This window comes from Helicoverpa armigera, chromosome 26 (assembly GCF_030705265.1).
Source record: "Helicoverpa armigera isolate CAAS_96S chromosome 26, ASM3070526v1, whole genome shotgun sequence".
NCBI classification, from domain to species: Eukaryota; Metazoa; Arthropoda; class Insecta; order Lepidoptera; family Noctuidae; genus Helicoverpa; species Helicoverpa armigera.
The window spans coordinates 7393157-7414061 of NC_087145.1; the positions used below are offsets into that span (position 1 = coordinate 7393157).

General features: G+C 36.2%; 1 protein-coding gene across 13 annotated transcripts in view; it reads right to left on the minus strand.

Moving 5' to 3' along the window:
* Window positions 1–1375: 1375 nt before the first annotated feature.
* The window catches only part of LOC110372645 (nuclear factor 1 B-type), a 43619-nt gene continuing 24089 nt past the window's right edge, over window positions 1376–20905 (minus strand). For 3 of the 13 annotated variants that reach the window (XM_021329513.3, XM_021329523.3, XM_021329518.3), the window contains exons 2-14: window positions 18199–18354; window positions 17516–17707; window positions 16771–16978; window positions 15645–15716; window positions 12876–12971; window positions 12319–12483; window positions 10689–10796; window positions 9318–9436; window positions 8823–8931; window positions 8292–8461; window positions 7707–7888; window positions 6998–7086; window positions 1376–5943 (exon numbers count right to left, since the gene is read on the minus strand). In XM_021329513.3, the coding sequence (XP_021185188.1) occupies window positions 5807–5943; window positions 6998–7086; window positions 7707–7888; window positions 8292–8461; window positions 8823–8931; window positions 9318–9436; window positions 10689–10796; window positions 12319–12483; window positions 12876–12971; window positions 15645–15716; window positions 16771–16978; window positions 17516–17707; window positions 18199–18354 (1803 nt within the window). In that variant the 3' untranslated portion in view covers window positions 1376–5806. The remainder of the gene's footprint in view (window positions 5944–6997; window positions 7087–7706; window positions 7889–8291; window positions 8462–8822; window positions 8932–9317; window positions 9437–10688; window positions 10797–12318; window positions 12484–12875; window positions 12972–15644; window positions 15717–16770; window positions 16979–17515; window positions 17708–18198; window positions 18355–20905) is intronic. The other 10 variants (XM_021329521.3, XM_049849768.2, XM_021329515.3 and 7 more) reach the window with 10 other exon arrangements.

The window sequence follows — 20905 nt, forward strand, 5'->3', positions numbered from 1 at the left end:
TCAAATGCTCTTGTTAGTTCAACGGAGGGAACATAGATGACGTTGGTTTAAATTATGATAAAAGCTTTTTTACGTAATTTTGCTAATAACTAGCCTGGCGTGAAAAATGCTTTTTTGTAATTCCTGGATTTATTTGAAGATGTGTGGGTTTTATAAAACTCAAATTAATTATTTAAGTTTCCATTGGCTTGCTCAAGGCACGAGGTCATGGCATTGATATTCAGGGGCTCTTTTTGGTGCTCTAGAATATTTATTTCCCTTCAAAAATCGCAGTACATTGTAATGGGTTAAATTACGTCCTTATTAACAAGGTAGGACCTAATTAACTGCAGTTAGCTCCACTCCATAATTGAAGCCGTCAAGCGTTCTCTCATTGAAAGAAGAACATCTAGGTACACCATTTTTTTTTTTCAATACTGTAAGTAGGGGAGACCGGGGCAAAGCCGTATAGCTAAGGGTTTGTGGATGCTGATCAATAATTTTAGAACACAGATGTACTAAATCAACATTTATTTTTAACCAGTCTCATAAGGTACGCAATCACAATATTTTAACTTAGATAATTAAAGCGTAAATTGAAAAAAAATAGCAAAAATAATTCTTCGACGTTTTACGGTTTTGCCCCAGGGCATGGACAAAACCGTATACCGTATGGATTTCGGCACCACGGCATTTGAGCAGCTTTGAAGTACCCCATAGTCCCATCAAACACGGCTTGAACACCTTCTTTCATGTTTTCCGCGACCCACGATTGTCTATTAGTCGTCCTTTTATAATCACGAGGCATCGTGGCATCTGTCTTGAAAAATAAAAGGTTAATACACTTAAGTACATCCGGGTCAAAATCGTACATGTACGATTTTACCCCATACGATTTTGACCCATACCATTGTATGTATAAATACGTTACTCACTACTACATTCGTAATTGATTTCACCGGTACAAATGTACTGAATTACATCAAAATATACTCACTTTTAACATGACCATTAGTTACTTACCTATTGTACACGTAAATTTGACGATTGGCACTTCTTATTGCACACAAATTACATAAAAACCACTAAAAAACAATAAAATAAAATATTAAAAAAACGCGCGTGCCTGTCGGGACAAGTGTTTGTTGACAAATAGCTGTGATTGGTTGACACCGCTGAGCTGCAGTGGCGCGGGAAATTTGAATTATTAACAGAAATACATACGCTATACGGTTTTGCCCGGGTATACGGTTTTGGACAGGTCTCCCCTACTTAGGAAGGCTATAATTTTCCTTAAATAGTTCTAGCGTTTTTTTTTTCTTTGGGTGCATTGCACTTGAAAATATTGATTGGCTGTCCTTTCATTCTACAGAGAAATATATGGATTTGTTAATATTGAAATAAAACTCAATTATTATGTTTGTTTGTTTGTATTGCATCAACTGTAACACTTTCAGTTTTCATCGATATTGAGCAAAGTTTACCTACATTATTATAACTGCTCACCACGTGATACAAAATCGTTTATTTCAACACCATTAAAAATAAAGTAAAATACTAAATAAACGTCAAAAAACTATAATGTAAAAGAAATTGTAAATGAAGTTCCGCACGCCTTAACTTTGTAGCGGCGTGCGGTCTAGAGAAAATTTTCTAACGGTTTTTTTTTTTCGTTTAAAAATAAACGATTCTTTATCGCACGAAAGCATAACAACGCATGCTATGTCATAATGCTCTGACCCCTTCCATGACAATACACACACGACAAAGTGCCGTCATATTTTGTTTTAAGCTTTAAGCACCAATTTTCTTTATAACAAGTCGTTCGAAATAATTAAACGACTAAAATTCTATAAATATCTTACTATGTATAGGTTAAAAATACATGTTATAACATTTTTACAAGTCTATCTTTAGTTTATTGCTTGAACCTAATGATCTATTCCAACTTCTGAAAGCGATCGTCATTTGGTTGAAGTTATCTCGCGTTGGAATAAGCCATTCGTCTCGCGTGTATCTATTTTAAAAAATAAAGAAAAATTGTAAAAACCTAAGTGAATATGAAAGCGCGGAGGACATGACCAATGACAAACATAACATATAAACGCAATCTAATGTTAATTATACAAATAAAAAAAATATAAATACACTCCGGAACATATTTACATACAATGATAATGGATACAATCGTAATATTACTAAATAAAAATTAACAAATTCGCTAAAAAAACAGTTAATCATAATTGCACATCAGATGAACTAAGAAATTCGTAACTAGGAGTATTTCTCTATTGGTTAATTATCCTTACAATTATTTTTCTCTATTTACGTATTATGTATTCAACTTTTGAAATCCACGAAACTTATAAGACGGATTTTCGTTCCATTTATAATAAGAAATAACTTAAAAGAAATTATTATACAAGTTTATAGAATAGATGGATTGTAATTTTTAATATCAAAAAGCCATGCGAGAATCAAAGTGGTGTCTACTTCGTAAAGAAAAAGCGTGACTATTCCGAGTTGCGTAGATTAAGAATATACATGTCAGTAAAGTATATAGGTACATAAATGGGTACAATGTAGGTAATTACTAAAATTATACAATATCATAGAATTATTTTTTAATATTTCAGCGAAACTACGCATAGAAGCGTTACTTAATTGTACAATAATATTACATGAGGGTTATAATTTATATCTCTGGATTCGAAATCAATTTCCAGACTGCTGGGTGCCCAATTTTCCATATAAATACAATAAGAAACAATGCGATAGAAAACTAAGATAAATATTTAGGGAAAACTAACATATCATTAGGGGTTACTTACAATTTTCCGAACATTGGGCCTAATTTCGTAATAAAAATTGCATTTGGAGTTACAAAATCTTTGGGAGTACATACAAGCCTTTGCAGAAATGAATTCTAACAATGAAGAGAATCGTTCAAAGTCCAGGCATTCAAAATAATGTTTATCATTTATTTCTAGTTAGCACGTTGTATAGAACGCATCATAAATATCATACAATATTGTTGTATCTAAGGCACATAATGTTTAGGCTTTCAATTATTACTCCATATCGTATTAATGGTGCTAATAATCAAATAAAGAATACATGCTGCGACCAATACATAATTTTCAGTTTCCCATAGTTTTTGTCCGTTCAAAATCTTGTATTAGTCACATCCATATAAATTACTGCAAAGCTATCAAATAAATCTACCGTTTCTACTTACGCTGTCAAAAAAATTACATTTCTCAGCTTACATTCGCTGTTACCATATCTTTACAATTATAACAAATGCAATTCATACAACATGTTCTATCTGCCTTCCTAATACATTTTATTTTGTATTATACAGCACAAACTGTGCATTGCCAATCATACAAAAACAACTATTTCAATATAAGACACGTTCTGAATGAACAATTGAATCACAGTCTAGAATTTTCGGCACCAATGAGCTTTAAATTCGTCACCAATATTAATATTGCCTTACCACGTTACAAGATTGAGTCGTTCAGATTTTCAATGACGAAACTGTTTTCTGTTATCAACAAGCCTTATTGACATTACTATTACTTTCTAAACGTTTTTATTCCGTATTCTAATAATGTTTTCTATAGCTAGCAATTGACTAATCCCGCCTTCTGCCTAGTTCGTCTATAGCTGTAAGTCTAATATATTTTTGTCAAATAGCTATTAATTGTACCAAACTGCACTATATTTATCATTTTACATAGTTCCTAGCCTCTCGCCAATCTGTCTATAGAAAATATATCGCGAATCGTTAATATAGGTCACACTACGTTTCAGTACCAAATTCTAGCCTCACTAAAGCTGTTTTTTTGTTTATAATTATTTTTTTATTTATTGCTTGTAGTTATTGCTACGTTCCCTACTACACTATGTTTATAGAAATCCAAAAACAATGGTTTTAAAGGCATCAAATAAAACTTGTCGATTGTATGATTAATTAAATTAAGTACTTTCTGTTTTGAAAATGAAATTAATTCAGATATTGATGACAATGTGTGGAACGTGGAATTTTGTCTCGAAACTGTTATTTTTTTTACTTTCTACTTCTCGAATTGTTTTCTACGAACTTAATGTTACCACGCTTATTTAAATCTAAATCTATTAAAAATTGTGTATATATATTTGGATTTCATTTATTAAGTGTAATTTGGCCACATTTTTAGTTTCACACCCCTTACTAATAAACGTAAGGGGTTTTATAATTGTAAATATTTTTTTATTATTTTAAGTAACATTAAATTTACATTGTAACTCTAATGACTAGCTTTCCTCGTATGGCCACGGTTATTGCGAAAAAAAAACATGATTTGAGTGACGTAACTAAATAATTTCTAGGATTTTAGTTATAGGATTATATTATTTATGTGTGCATCATGTAACCAACATTTTAATTTGAGTATTTTGTGCAATTCAACACCATTTGTAAACTAATGAAGAGTATTAAGTATGAATATTAAACTAAGAAAAAAGATTTGTCATTTTTGCACTCATTTTTTTATATGAAAAATTAGTTTCTAAAAATAATAAGTAATAAAATATTGAGAAAAACAAACACTCGGAAATCTGACTAGCCACATACTCGTTCCTTTAATTTCACCAATTTGGTTACAAAACACACAGCTCCTAAGTTAAATATTTAATGAATCTTTTGTTACTGTTATGAGCGGATGGATTTATCAAAAAGAACACTACAATTTACAAATCCCTATTATTTAAGTTATTTTACGTTTTCTTTATGAAAGGCACCTATAAAATGTCCTCGACGTCTGTCGAACTACAATGATTTATTGTCGCTTTCGATGCCAGACATGTCACAAAACAATTGTAAAAATAATTAAAAAAAGGAAAAAAAATCTCGTCTTGGTATAATTGTGTCACTGAGATCAATAAAGGTGTATTTTTGTGCGAAAATTACGTAAAAAATCTTTTTGCATTTTTTTTTCTTGTTTTATAAAATTTTTGTGTCATCACTTCCCGATCGAAAGTACAATAAATCAACTACTCTGTTTGCTACTAATTACAACTAAACTAATCTCTTAAGCAAGGCTCGTCTTTATTAAATATTCGTTCAATAAATAAAAAAAATACTTTTAAACTAACCGACGTCTTACACCTATTTAATTTTTATTTCCATTACAAAACACACAACAACGAAACAAAAAACAACTTATAGTATCACACTTTCGTCAATTTAAACTGCTTTGACGCCTTTGGAAGCATTTTATTCGCTTATCCTGTCTCACAGCTCAGCAAAACAATATTTTATAAGCTGCACTTTTTATTAACATTTTATTTCACTAAATTACTGGAAGGCTTGATCATATCATACTTGTTTTTATATTCTATAAAAATATTAGAATATAATATGTTGTTTTTATTTCGTAGCTTTAGTTAATATTTTTTTACATAATTATCGTTGGAGTATTGTATTTTGTTATCGCCTTAACAAGTAATAAATGAAAACCATGTCGATCGACGTCTGTGAAAAGATGAACGCGACGACAAAGTCACGTCGTGGGGACAGACGGAGCCGATCGGCACGGAGTAAAAATTGTAAAATCTAAATTTCAACTACAACCTCGTCTGTTTTTAATTTCTTGTTTATTTACACTAATTCCCGTCAGAGATATTAAACTGTCCGATGGGAGACGGGTCGCCAGTGCGGGAGAGGAGCGGGGGTCCACCGGAGGACGGTGGCCGTCCCTTCACTCGGTACTCGGGTGCACTCGTCACTCGTCACAGTTCCTCCACTCGTGGGTCCGAGTGAGGTGGCGGGAGCGTGGGATCACGGCGAGCGCAAGTCGGGCGCTGGCTTGTCGGGCGCGATGTCGTCGGACGCGTCGACGACCGAGCCGACTGTCGAGCCGGTCGTGTCCATCGCCGTCGCCTCCGATGTTATTACGCTTGATTGGAAGAAGCGTTCTAGAAACAAAAGAAAAACAAATTAATAAAATCAAAAACAAAAGATTGAGAAGTCGATTAAGGCGAGGAAGTGGTCAACAATAATTCCATAACCGGCACGCGCATCTAAGGCGCCAAAAGGGGTCGGAGCGTCTGAGCGGGGCGAGGATAACAATACGCGCGCTAGCTTATAACTAAAAGTCGTAAGCGACAAAATGGTTTTGTAATTTTAATATTTAGAAATGATAATTTAATAAAAATTCCTACTACCATTTTAAAGAGTATGTATATACTCAACTACTAAAAAAGTTAAGAGGCTTAAATCGGTCCCGTTTGCCCATAATATGTGAATCTCTTTTTAAAAAGAGGTATGTTTGATATATTTTTCTCTGTTATAAAAGTTACCTAATCATGTTTCTACAACTAACAAAATAAGGCTTATATCATGAACTTTCAGGTAACCAAGTTGTATTTTGATCCGTTTTGTATTTACTGAGAAAAATTGACATCCTTGGCGCCATAAATTCCAATTCGTCCTCTTAATAAAACTTAAAAGCTATATTGTTCATGCTGGTGACTACAGGTATAAAATTTGGTATAAAAAATATCTTACACAATATCGCTACGTCATAAAATAGCAATCTCGACGGACACTCTAAAAGTACGCATGAAAGTAGAAAAGGAATAATAAATATAACGCGATTCATTGTCACACTTTAAATAATGAAACAGGCGCCTGGAATCCTCACAATCCTCATAGTCTATATAGAAACCCATAAACAACCATATCTTGGTGCCTAGACGGAAGAAATATTTTAGTAACAGACAAGAAGAGAAGGAATGCCCTTTTATATTTTCAGACAGCCGAATTACTTTAGCTTTTATAATATTAGCTTGGATTAGGAAACATCCAAAGACATTAAACATTTACTAGAAATATCGATCCTAATAACTTGACTGCTCCCCATAAGTTTGTTCCAAATAAGTTTTCAACCCAACCAATTCTTTTCCATTCCTCCTATATGGGAGACTATTGCCTCTTTATCTGAAGTGTCACCAGGGTAAACGAACTCACCATCATCCAACAGCACCACGTGGTCAGGTCCTGGTGGTGCCGTCATGATGTTGAACTCCTCCTCCAGGGTCGGGAATGGTGCGTTCCATCTGAAAGTTCCACCACCATTAGTTAAGTAGTAAATAGATCTTCTGAGAGATTATGAGCAGAACTCCTGCACACTACAAGCTGTCGGCCATAGTTCATGAGCCCGATCAAACTATCGGACGACAAAAAGATTGCAGTGTGCAGGGGGAACAATGATGATGATGAATTTTGTTAAGAACGAAGTAGTTAGGACAATAATAATCTTTGAATACTTAAAAAAAAGTGTGTGTTGTATGGCCTAGCCTATTTTTCGGAGATTTTCTCAAAAGGTTTATACTATTTCCTATCCCCGACATCTCAGTCGTGAGCTTCAAAGTTAGATGATATCAAAAAGCTGATGCTCTAACAATAGTCAGAGAATCTTAATCATAAGCGGGGTGTACCGAATTGCGGCGAAAATGACATTTGGAAAGACTGACCATCAATCTCTCTTCAATGTTTTTGCTTAGGTATGTATAGGTCTTTACAAAAGTGATACATAGGCTAGCTCACTACCTTGCTGTATTGGCAGTCTTTAAATAAAAAATAATATCTAATTAAGGAATTGAAATTAATAATGATTAAAATTAGAGACTGATGGTCAGCAAAAGACCTAAAAGCACCCCAAATCACTGATACGGACCTGTTAATCGGTCCCAAGTCCTCTAAAACCCACCTAGGCGCAGCCCTCGCGGTGGGGCGCGGGGCATACAGCCCCAACCCGCCGGGGGGCGACACCCCACCTGCCCCCGCCAGCGCCGCCCCGCCGCCCGCCCCCACGCCTGAAACCCCGACGCCACCCAGGGAACTTGCGTAGCTAAATACCTGGAAAATAGATGGATTACTTTAAGGTCTGGTCTTAGTGAGATGAATTAGATGTTGAAACTCCGCTGAACTCTCAGCAGGCGCCCTTTGTGCACCAGGGCCAGATAACTCTTTCGAAAAATCCCGCAAACTTTGTAGTTTTCAGCCCTATGGGGTTCCTGTCATCATCATCAATATCCTCTCGCCCAATTTACATAAGGTCAGGTAAGGTAAGGTTTACTTCTTCCACAATCTCTACCTGCCATCCATTCCTGCCTCACAAGTGACATTCTTTCTAGCCATATCATCACAATCCATCCATCGTTTCTTTAGTCGTCCACTTCAATCATTAAATCAATAGATAGATAGAATATTGGAAAAAGTCGTAAGTTTCTGTAGATCAACTGAAGGTATGAAGACTTACCTGTTGAGGCTGCGAGTGGAAATGGTTGAAGTGTGTGATGGGGGGATGGCAGTCGGTGCGGTAGGGATGCGGGGAGCGGCGGCGCGGGGAGGCGGGGGGAGACCGCACCTCGGGGGACGAGGGGGATGTGCCCCCGCCACCTACCACGCTTCCCCCTACCATCTCACTTGCTGGAAATGAAGAGAACATGTATAAACACAAAGAGAATAAGGACATAAAAGCTACACTTTTACATAACAGGTTTGTCTTATGAGTTATGAAAAATTTGTGCCCGTGTATCCTTATAATTTTTTTCTGAACTATGTATGTAGACTGTAAAACCCAGCCATTTAGGTACTCGATCATAAGGTGATCTTAAAAATTCATATCTGACTTACAGAAATTACTTGCACAGAACATCACGAAAGCTGATTAAAAATGTTACTTTCAGAAAAACCCTTCCTTTCAACAACCCTTATTAATTAAAATCTTCTCTTTTCTCTTTGAAGAGAAGATCACCAACTTAATATAGCTGTGCTTTTTTTAACTTACCTGTAGATCTGATAATGGCAACTGGTCTGGCCATCGGCGGGAGCGGAGGTGGTGGCAGCATGGAACTGCTGAAGTACGGCGGCTTCGGACTCCTCGACAAGCTATGCACCTGGGGAAAGATGATCAGGTTTAATACTATGAAAATTGCTTCTATGAAGGAGAACGTGAACACGTTAGATCATATAAAGTTATTTCTTTAAAGAAGCTGAGAATTATCACTTATTGAAGGTAAATTTTACAAAGATAGAGAAAGCTTACTTTTCAAACGACACGGTATTTATTCTTACTTAAAGCTTCGAAAAAATCCACCTTATTATTAAACATCGACTTAAAAGTACCGGCTTTAGTCTTAGGCTTTAACTTTGTCCGAGACATGATTAAACATAGTCATAAAGCCAGTAATTTTAAAGACCACATTTTATTACAAGGTAGAGGGGGTTTTGCAACATTTTTGACACAGGGACAATAAAGTTAGCAATTCCTCTGATATCTGACCTGCAACTGCTGCACCTCGGAGGGGTCCTGGCAGACGAAGGTGACGAAGTCCCCGAGCGAGTCCTGCGGCGCGCCGTCGTACTTACCCACCGAGTGCTGGCTCGACAGTGCTTCTGATGCTGGAAGATAAGAGTTAGAGATGTGATTGCATTGGTACTTTGATCAATTCACCTTAAAGCGCTTTAGAAAAGGGGGTTTTAGCTGTTACTGGTGCATTGACTCCGAATAGTTAGTTTTAGACATGAGGCGAAGAAATATTGATGAACTGACACATAGCTATATCGTTGACTATTTTCAAATGCATATGTTACCGGCCGAACCCGATTTTAGGACAAACCAGTTTTGCCTAGGCTCAACTAGTTCTTCCTATAGGCGTTAGGAATAACTAGTAGAGCCTAGTCCAAACTAATTTGTCCTAAGCCCGATAGGACGGACCAGTTTAGGCTAGGCAAAACTAGTTGATCCTGATATAAGTACGCACACTCTAGGATAAACTGGTATAGCCTAGTCAAAACATATACATATCTAAAAGTCTAAATAAATAGATGAACTAAATAAACTACTCCGTGTTTAGAAAAATAATCATCTTTATTAAACTACATATAATGATTCGTCGTTATGGATAAATTGATAATACGAACAATCATACTACATATATGTAGCAAACTAACAAATAATAGGTAAGTATTTTTTTAAATTAACTAAATACGTTATTAGGCGCGAGGCGCTCGGGGCGTGTACGTTATGCACGGCTAGCAACTAGACGCTAAATGCGTTTAAAACCACGCGACAAATGACGAACGGGGAGCGAGCGGCGTGGGACGTTCGGAGCATTCCCGCATGAACATGTTGTTTAGACTAGGCCATACCAGTTTATCCTAGAGTGTGCGTATTGATATCAGGATCAACTAGTTTTGCCTAGCCTAAACTGGTCCGTCCTATCGGGCTTAGGACAAATTAGTTTGGACTAGGCTATACTAGTTAATCCTAACGCCTATAGGAAGAACTAGTTGAGTCTAGGCAAAACTGGTTTGTCCTAAAATCGGGTTCGGCCGGTAACACATACATGGAATTCGCTAAACATACTTCCAGCCAAATCTAGACTATTCAATTCCATCCCAACTCTAGAAATGGCTCTGGACGCCATTTTCGCTATATATTTAGATAACTAACTGCTGGTAGATAAAAAAGTACCTTACAACCTTCTTCAATAAATGCACTATCTGACACTTGAAGACTTTTCAGATCGGACTAATAATTTCAGAGATAAGCGCATTCAAAAAAGCAATTTGTCAGCTAACCTATATAACTTTGCTTTTTTGTACCTATCTCATATATTATTTTTTTATAAAAAGTCTAGTGTCTACTCACTAGTGGGATGAGTATCGGTGGGTGGTGCTGCGTGCTGGTAGAAGATTGTGTTTGATGGCACCAGCGGCGACTGCGCAGACAAGCCGGCTGAACTGTGCGGGATACCTGCTGACAAATGAACGTGATTAAATGAAGGACTCAGAAGTGTTGGACTTTCCTCAAGTTCGCCTAACGGCCTCTGACGTAGAATTGTTACGACTGCTACTGAGTATGTGCTCTTCCCAGATACGAGGGTGTAACAACGCCTTAACACCCAATTTTTACTTTCTTGACCCTAGGCTGCTTTGTGGAAGTTTCTATAACTCTCAAAGTTTCAGCAAGACACAGGAATCAAGTCCAGAATCCCGTGCATGGTAGTAGCGCTAGGTCCAATGGCGACCAAGCGAATTTTCACCTTTGCTGTTTGCCATTCCTTAGTCACACCCTCCAATATTTACATCATCATCATCATCGTCTACGCAATCCTCTATATCTTTTTAAATATTTTTACCTATCCATACTTTCATTTCTACTCTCTCAATGGAAACCACAATAACTCAATCCCTAACATCTCAACCGAATCATCAAAAATCTTATACTTAACACACATTCCTCTACAATAATAACTTATTACAAAAATAAACTTGCCCGGTCACCCGGCTACAAGTGCATATACTACGAATGTAACATCTACATGTATGTGTGAGTCTGTGCGTGTGTGCGTGTCTCTATATTTAGCTGCGCGAGAGCACGTGCGTTGAATAACTCGAAGAGGTTGATTGACATATACGTTTTTGTGGAAGATTTTTGATGTGACTGTATTGTTGTTGTTATGAGTCATTTTGGTTTGTGTTTGACACCTTTTAATCTTTGAAAAAGAGATTGTTTTAATGTTTTTTGGTTTTTTATAGTTTTTCTCTTATGAGCTTTTGAGGTTTTATAAGAACTATATCTATCATAGTCTATATCTCTCAATTAAAACTGTCATCTCCCAAGCCTTTTCCAGCTATGTTGGTATCGGCTTCCAGTCTAACCGAATGCAGCTGATTTACCAGTGTTTTACAAGGAGCTACTGCTTATGAGACCTCCTCAACCCAGTTACCCGGGCAACCGAATACCCCTTGGTAAGACGTTGTGGCTTCTGACAACAACTAATAACTGCCAAAGATGTTGAAATAACAGCCAGGACCTACATTTCATCGTGCCTTCCAAAACACGGTCTCCTAAGTCTATATAATCCAAAGAACTCACTGTAACATTGCCCCACGAGCATGGCAGACGGGGTGGCCCTCTCGGCTGGAGGCTCGAAGGCGGGCGGAGCTGGACTGTTGTACCCGCAGTAGTAGCCTGACTCCAGCTTGATGCCGCCTCCGGACCCCTCGGAGACTGAACCCATCATCTGCCTAGCTTTTCCCCAACTATGTTGGGATCGGCTTCCAGTCTAACCGCTTGCAGCTGTGTACCAGTGTTTTACAAGGAGCCACTGCCTATTTGAACTCGTCAACCCCTTTTGGCAAGACTAGTTGCCTGACTAACTGGCTCCTGACTACCCGTAAAGACTGCCAAAGACGTTCAAATGACAGCGGCGACCTTTAGTCTATCCTGCCTTCCAAATAACGGTCTTTAAGTCTATATAATGTAAAGAACTCACTATAACATTGCCCCACGAGCATGGCAGACGGGGTGGCCCTCTCGGCTGGAGGCTCGAAGGCGGCCGGAGCTGGACTGTTGTACCCGCAGTAGTAGCCTGACTCCAGCTTGATGCCGCCTCCGGACCCGCTCGGAGACTCTGAACCCGTCTCTTGGAGTATTGAGGCTGGAATCAAAGGAGAATGGGGTTAATTGGTGTTCTTATTGGTCCGACTTTTAAAATTATAGGCATATTCCTATATCAAACTTTTTCTCATCATCGATCGTCAAACTATCATCCGTAAGAAAAATCTGTCGTTTCTTTGTATAGCAATCAGGTATTTATTTATTTTAACCTTGATAGCTATTTTGCAAAATATTATGAATCTCCATACCACATGGTACTATAAAGAAGTAGGTAATAAGACGACCACATTATACAGAAGCAATTAATCTGGGACACAGGTTGTGCGTTCCTAATCACGCAATATTGCTTTCAAATATAACGGCACTTTTTTTTCTTGATCTTTATTTTGCTTTTCATAGTAATTATAATATTAAAATTATTGTTTTCCATACCTTTAGACAGCTTCCACAGCTCCTTGGAGGAGAAGACACCGGTCGCTAGAATAATATCGTTGCATATTACACCGTTGTACGGATTGTGACTATAGCCTGAAATCACCCATTTCAGACGTTACAATTTCATGAGGCTATCAGTTAAATTACGATTTATTTTCTACCATTTTTTAACACCCTAAAAAACTCTTAAAATACCCATTTAGACTGTGTAACAACCGGCCTTATCAAAAGATTTTTAAGAAAACTCTGACAGACGAATTTTAGCAAATGACACTAGGGATGATGTTAGGTGATTAAACCTGCAGCTCACTCGATAAGAAGAAGAATATGCTGGATGGTAGAAGTCAGATAGGCAGTCATTTCATCGACACCCCTGATCCTATTAAACTATTTAGGTGTCCATAGTAACATAGTAGGGAAAAGCCTAAGCAGATAATATTCTCTATTACAAAAACACAAATGTTTTTTAAGACTTACAATAATTAGCAGTGATATTTCGGTCTATGACGCACAGACTGACGTCCTGCAGTGACGCATACAGTCGTCATTAGCGTTCACAAAATATATTATAAATAACCGTTACTTTGTTTAGTGTGAATTGTTTTCTTCGTGTTTTTCACGTAATTCATTCATGAAGTAAAAATAAATTAGTGTTGGAAAAGTGTTGAATGATTTTCTGACTAGATCTTATGAGATATTCTACAGCTATTCTTTATGCAGAAAATCCCTAGCATTATTGCTTATTTTACTACTTTTAAACATGATTTTTTAACTATTTAAAATTACTTGTCTTCGTTATAGGGTTTAATTATTTCCCACCCATTCGCCCACAAGATCCAAAAGAATAAGGTGATTTGTTACTCGAACGGAATTCTGCTCATAAACATTTCCTAAAGTGAACCCAATTCTCTGATAAAATAATCGAGACTCAAGAGCTTAAACTTAGACAATACTTAAACTAGACGTCTGTTTCATCACTTTCCGTACAGAGAAAATAATGATACCTACCTACGTGAAACCATGAAACTCCTTTGAGAAGAATTACTATCTCAAAAAAGCTAAAGCCAGCGATGCTTTACTCAAATGTCTAACGAAACTGATAAACCCAATTGAAAACTGGTCCATAAAATAGGAACTAATAGTCTTCAAGGTAAAGAAAATGATGAAACAGACTTTAATACTTAATCCTAAGCCCCTGTGTATTAATTACAGGTTTCATAACTTAAACTTAATAAAGCCACGACATCAAACATTTGTACAATAGAAAACATCCAACGACAGTATCTACTATAGAACTGTTAATTTTCCAAAGCATTTTTGAAAAACAACGTCACAAAAGCGGGTGAGCCAAGCTAGTGTGTGTAAGTGTATATGCATATTGTCTTTGTATGACTCGGTGACTCGGCCACTGCTAAGCTCTCTCTTGAGCTTACGCATACATAGGCAATTTTCATGTACATTTACACACACTAGCTTGACTCACCCGCTTTCGTGAGAAAACACATCTTCCTTTTCAAAATTTGTAGCTGTTTGTAAAAGAGTTATAAAAAGAATAGGTTCATAGAATGTTGTTTTCCAAAATCCTGCTTTAGAAAAATAACTTATATGTTGCATTAATACTTCTGTACATTCAGCTTATAGGACTTTATCATCATTTCACCAATCATTGTTGATGAGAATGATGACACAAAAACGATTGATTTTAAAGTTATCAATATTGAATATGAATTGGGTAAAATATTACTAGTACAAGAAGTAAATGCAACTTATTTTACTGATAACATCAAATCAATGCCTTTTGTAAACGTATTATTTGTAAGGATAATCAACGATAATAATGGTTTTATCAAAAATGAATTGATCAGTCCATGGTGAAGAGATCAACCATTCAAAACATGAAATAGATACTTTGATAACTACAGAGGTACTATTTCAAGAATATCAAATAATAATGGATTGAATAGAAGAGACACAGTTTTAAGTATCCTCAAATAATACGTTTACAAAAGCATTGATAAATACGAAGATAAAAATAGTGAAAGAGAAGGAACACCGACTACATACAAATAAGTTTCAAAAAACAACAAAGGAGCAAACATTACTCTGGCAATCCCAAATGTGATCTTTTTCAAAATTTTGATACCAATAAAAGCATGAAAAGTGTGAGTGCAAGCCAATTTGATGCAGGTATTAAGAATTTGTCTTTGAAAAAATGCATAAAATGAAATTAAAAAAATAATAATTTAGGACAATACTTTTTGTGCAAACCAATCACATTGATGTTCCTTCTGCAGTGTGGCAAACAATTCTTGCAGCCTCTACAATTTTGAAACTATTTTCTACCCTCCAGAAGAGGTTTTTTACTCCTATTTCATTGCCATCCTCACTCTAATGTAATGTCATTGTTTATCGATTATTTTACTGACTGCTTTATGTACAGTTCCGTCATATATATTCTATCAATCAACTATATAACATTCATCTTCCTTCCTTACAAGATCATCAAAGTCGTTATAAAAAAATCTGAAAACTTACACACCTGAAAACGTTTTCATCAGAATAGTTCGATATACATAACTTGAAAATTACGAGACTCTACTGAAAGAATGTGGTAAAGATATATGCTTTGACACTGCACTAAATTTTAACAGTAAAATTATCATATCTAAACCCAAAAAAAAACATCCCCAAGCCATTGTTTGCCACAAAACTGAAGAAGGAACGCAAAACAACACACGTGTCACATACGATATAGACGCCAGTTACCTTTACTCTTAGCCTCGTGTTCATTCTCTTTGTCCCTAGGCGTCTGAGGCGATAGCGAACCGCTAAGTATATCTGAAATCACACCAACTTTATTGTATATGTGCAAAGCAACGTACGAATTAGGTAGCACAGCGTTTGATAGGACCATAGGTATTGGACTATCGTTCCTGTGTACTCGTAAGAGTGCGTCCTGCGTCGGCAAATCAACCCAAATGCGATGTGAAGCCAATCGAAATAAATATGGATGCTGTATAATCCACGTCACTTTCAAAGAAAGCTACTATTTGTTGTTCGCTTCGCTTTCGCATCCAGATCACTTGCTAGGACGCACCGAAGACTATGTCTATGTATATTAAGACGGCTAGCCTGTACAAAGTTTTAGAGACCAATGATGGAATGGTAAATGAAATTGCAGTTTGTGATGATGTAGTGTAGAGGCTAAGCATTATTTTGATTTTGCTACGCTACGTCAAGCTTTAGATATTGAAATGAATGGCGATTCTGGAGATTAGAAAACGATTCATAATGAATTTGCACTGTTGCAAGTTGCGAGAACCAGACATTATTTTCAACAACAAACAGATTAGAGATACTACTTCTTAAATTATCTTCATTTAAAGATGAAAAAGACTACTGTTAAAAGAAGTATAAAAATTATAAGATGAAGTGCAAAGTTGGATAATGCCTCAAAGTTTAAATACATGCAAAAGCTAGATTATGTTATTACTAATTATATCTACTTCTATTAAACATAATTCTAATGCAAACAATAAAAATAAAGGATGACTGTCGATTACGTTTTCATCTTCATTATCAAACGCTTTGTCTTTATTTAGTTGCATCTTAAATGGCTTCAATATTTTCTTACATTATTTACAGGCTCTGTAATCAACAATCATCCCAAACTAACACTCGTATTCACAATCAATACTTTGGTAAATATGACAGCAACGGTACAATCCCCAATACAAATTGATCAAACAGCGTCAAATTTAATTTCGTCAAGTATGACCGGCTAATCATCTCGTACTCCTCAAAGACATTGCTTTAACATTTACCAAAGTAAATCTTGCAAATACCAGAACAAAAACCAACAAAGCAAATTCAACAGTATTGAGCGAGAGACCTGGTAGACGGTCGCTCCCATTACCATAGCTGTTTATAAAGTTCGCCAGATAGAGGTCCAGCTCTCTAACAGACACGTTGATGTGGTAGGGGTTCACGCAGAGACCCGGCTGGGTGCACTCTGGGTGCTTCTCTAGGCGCTCGCCGTCCGTGCTCTCCAGGGGGATCGCTTTGAATAGAATCACCATTACCAAGTCTAGACGCCATACCTGGAATGGAAAAAGAAAATATTAGGTTGGTCACGTAGTGCAATATGGGTTTTGGATAGAATCGCAGCCATGATCCGTGCCAGATACCATGACATAGTTGTGAACATAACTAGGCAGATCTAGCATTTTCCCGAATATGCCGCGGTGACAAAGGTAGAAGCATTTTTTTTACGATTTAAGTCTTGAAGTACCGAAGCTTGCAGATACTTACGCAAAAGTGCTCTAAGCATATCAATACTATTCAGTCATTACATCGCATTTTAATTACCCAATTTATCACCTATCACATTGGCGTAAACATTTACCAACAGCCCATACTTTTTATCACTTAAGCTTCAACTCATATACGAGTTAAATTCCCGATAAAACAGTCAACAATGACTACACCTTCTCATATTTTTTTCACCTAAATTACCTACCAACACCAAGAAAAAACTCTCACTTCCTTGCTCGTTCTTCTTCATATGAAGCAACTTTGACTTTCATAAGATCATTTAAAGGCCTAAGTGAAATAAACGATTTGACTTTAGAACTCACTTTATCAGCCTGGCGCAGACAATCTATCCTCCTCATCTTGCCCTTCTGGTCGGGGTTGGAGAGCACGCACACCGCCGGCCGCTTCCCCGTGATGCTCAGCACGAAGTCTTCCCGACAATCCTGGGTGATGTCTTTGCGTAACTTCCCTAGCAACCGCGACGCCCATTTCTGTTTCACTTCTGCTTTCTCGTTCTGTAATTGTTTTGGGGGTTCTATTAGTTTTGGGGACTTTCGTTTTGGATTTTGGTTCTAAATGCGGTATATTTTTATCTCAATTATTGTAGATACCCTTTAATTTGACATAAATAATAAAATATTAGTAAAAGCCATAGAAGTGCATCCGACCAACCCAAATATACCCAAAAGGATTGTAGACAGAGATTCTTCAGGCGTAAGTTCTATTGCCACATTGAAAGCAATAGCTGTCAGACTCCCACATATTAACTTCGTCTCTGGATGTTTGTGATTACATGAACAAGTAGGGTCTAGATAAAACCTAACCTAACCTAAACCTAATAAACACTGCGTGGTGTCTTGATTATATTGGTACTTTATGTAACTATCTGTGTCTTAATTATAATGATTCATTTAGCTTTACCAATTTTGACAGAGGCCTACAGTTGAACACTACATTCAAACTCCAACTCAAATTATTATGACCTAAAATTATTTGCTTTATTTACCTGCAGTTCATATTTAGTATGGCGTTCCTCCTCGAGACTCATCCGCTTCTCGTGTTTCTTGTAATATTTCCGTTTGGCCGCTTGTAAATTGAACCAAGTATACGAAAAGGACTTTACAAATGGCATCAGGGCCTCTATGAACGGATGGAACTCGTCCTGTGAACAAGAGAAACATTCAAAACAGGTATTAACTTGGTATATTGAATTTTCTTTATTGGCGCCCACCGTGGGACTCGCCAATCCAGTCTGGATGCCACGAATACTGCCCCGTAACGTTTTTCTGATGTAATAAATTCATCAGTTAAGATGTATTTAAGTTAGTATTGAGCAAACTTTTGTTTAATATATAAAATCTTTTAAATATCCAAAGATTTCTCAAATGACGTCGAAAGGCTTAAACTATCCGAAGTGATGAGTGCAGTTTCGTTCACGTAAATTCACATTTTTAAATAAACGAAACCATGAACAATGTTTTGGAAATCTATAAATAAACTGACAAGTTAGTTTTCATATCTATTCGTTGTGTTATATACGACCATTACGACGAAGATATATCTACCAACTGATTTTACATTCAACTTGCAAAACGGTAATGAAAAAATAAATTTACGGTAAACCAGACTTGTAGACAAAACTGAGTAAATCCGGGCTAATTTATTATGCTAAATGCTGATGACGTGAGCTTTTCCAGGTGGAAACAAATTTCATCGGAAATGAGAAATTCTAATACTTCTCTAAACCAACATTACGTATTTAAATAGGCATAGACCAAATATTTGATTTTATTTTGCTAAAAATAAAGAGATGAACTAGACATTCTTTGTAAACCTAGAACTCTTTATTTATTTTAAGCTTAGGCTACAATTTCGCTTTCAAAACGAACTCTGTCTGCAATTCACAATATTTTATATTCAACCATTTAAGTACTACATATGAATCTCTATTTAAAAAACTTTGTTACAATTCATTTATTATGTTATTCAGCTTTGTACCCTTGACCTACAAAAATGTAGTGGCTAGTGTCTAGCCTCATAATAATCGAACTTCACATTTCTTTCTTCAAACTTTACTCAGCTCAGCCTACTTACTGCTACATCAAAACGAGACTTATATAAAGCCAAATAAAAAGAAAACACTTATAATCTTTCAGTTCACGATTCCACAAAACAAGATCCCACATTAAATGCCAATCGTGTCCAAAAATCCACGCGTGGCATCGATTAACATTCCAACACTGACACCTGTCATAAACGTCAAAAACCTAACTTATTATTCAACAGCGGTAGGCCTAATTGTGTCATGTACGAACAAAAGAAAAAAGATCTACGTGCACACAGGCAGAAATTAATAACGTATGCAACGCGCATGCGCGAAACAAATACTGTATTGTAATGCCTGAATCATAGCGTAATGTATGCAAATGTACTGTGATTTACCGCCTACCCGATTCGGCTATCAGAATTTACCATCGATTTTCGCGACTTTCGTGAAATGATTTTTGAGATGACATTATTGATTTTTGATGTATCCCTTTCTTATGCTGTGTTGACCACATTCTTTTGCAGCGCGACCAGAATTTTAATCGATCAATGGCATTTTATGATGTTTCGACGTGCGTTCTGCTTCAAGATGAGCTTTAACAAACTTGTATATTCTTTCCTCTTTTAAAAGGAAAATATATTCACTTGTCCTGAATTCACTCATAAAGATTCATATCATAATGCTCATTATCCTATAGATTGGTCAATTTGGTTAAACCAAGTTCTTAAGAAACAAATGAAAGATGTAACAAAGTATATAGTAATAGAGGCAGAAAAAAGTGTGCTCGAAATATATTAAGGAACAGGGACCATGGCGATAATATTAAAGATCGTGACGGGCATAGTGCAAGTATTCGGACAGACATATGTTTAAAAACTTTGCCAAGAAACGTGACTAGACTACCACTGTCACTTATCACGGAAGACCCATTAAATGTTATTGAAAAGGGATCATTTGGAAATCTAAAAGCTGTGGATATTTCTGAAACAGACAAAGGAGCAAAATAATTCTTTAGGATAGCTCATAATAACAATTTGATTAAATCATCGATATAATTTTTTATAGACAAAAAATATATGAAACGTGGTAATCAAAGGAAAATAAAGAATTATGTGGGACTAATCACTAAATTGGTCGTATAACCGAAAAATTATTAGTAATTCCATCAGTTAAAGCAGGCTGAAAGTACATAGCTGTACCAACTTCATATAAGATTAGTAATGTATATTACTTTGGATCATTAATCGCACCTTCAACAGTTATACTGTGTAATGTAAAACCATAAAACTTTGATGGGTTCATTTACATGTCATGGAACTATCAATACCATCAAAAGTTACACTAACGTACTACGATTTATATAATAATCAATTTCCATCCTTTTTACCAACCATATTTCCCTGGACAAAAAAAAAGACTATAATTCCCAAGTGAAATAAAGTCTTAATTACAAACAAAATCCAAATCGTGACAGTCATCCAAGACTATAAAATATTCCCAATGGAAACTCAACTAAAAACAACGAAGATAAATCTGACACTAAAACATCAGAAAACAAAGAACAGACTATCCACACAGTTAATAACATTAAAATTGATACTAACACAGAGGAACATATTAACCTTCTGTTCAAAAGAGCTAGTATAGACGACATCTTTAGACTCGA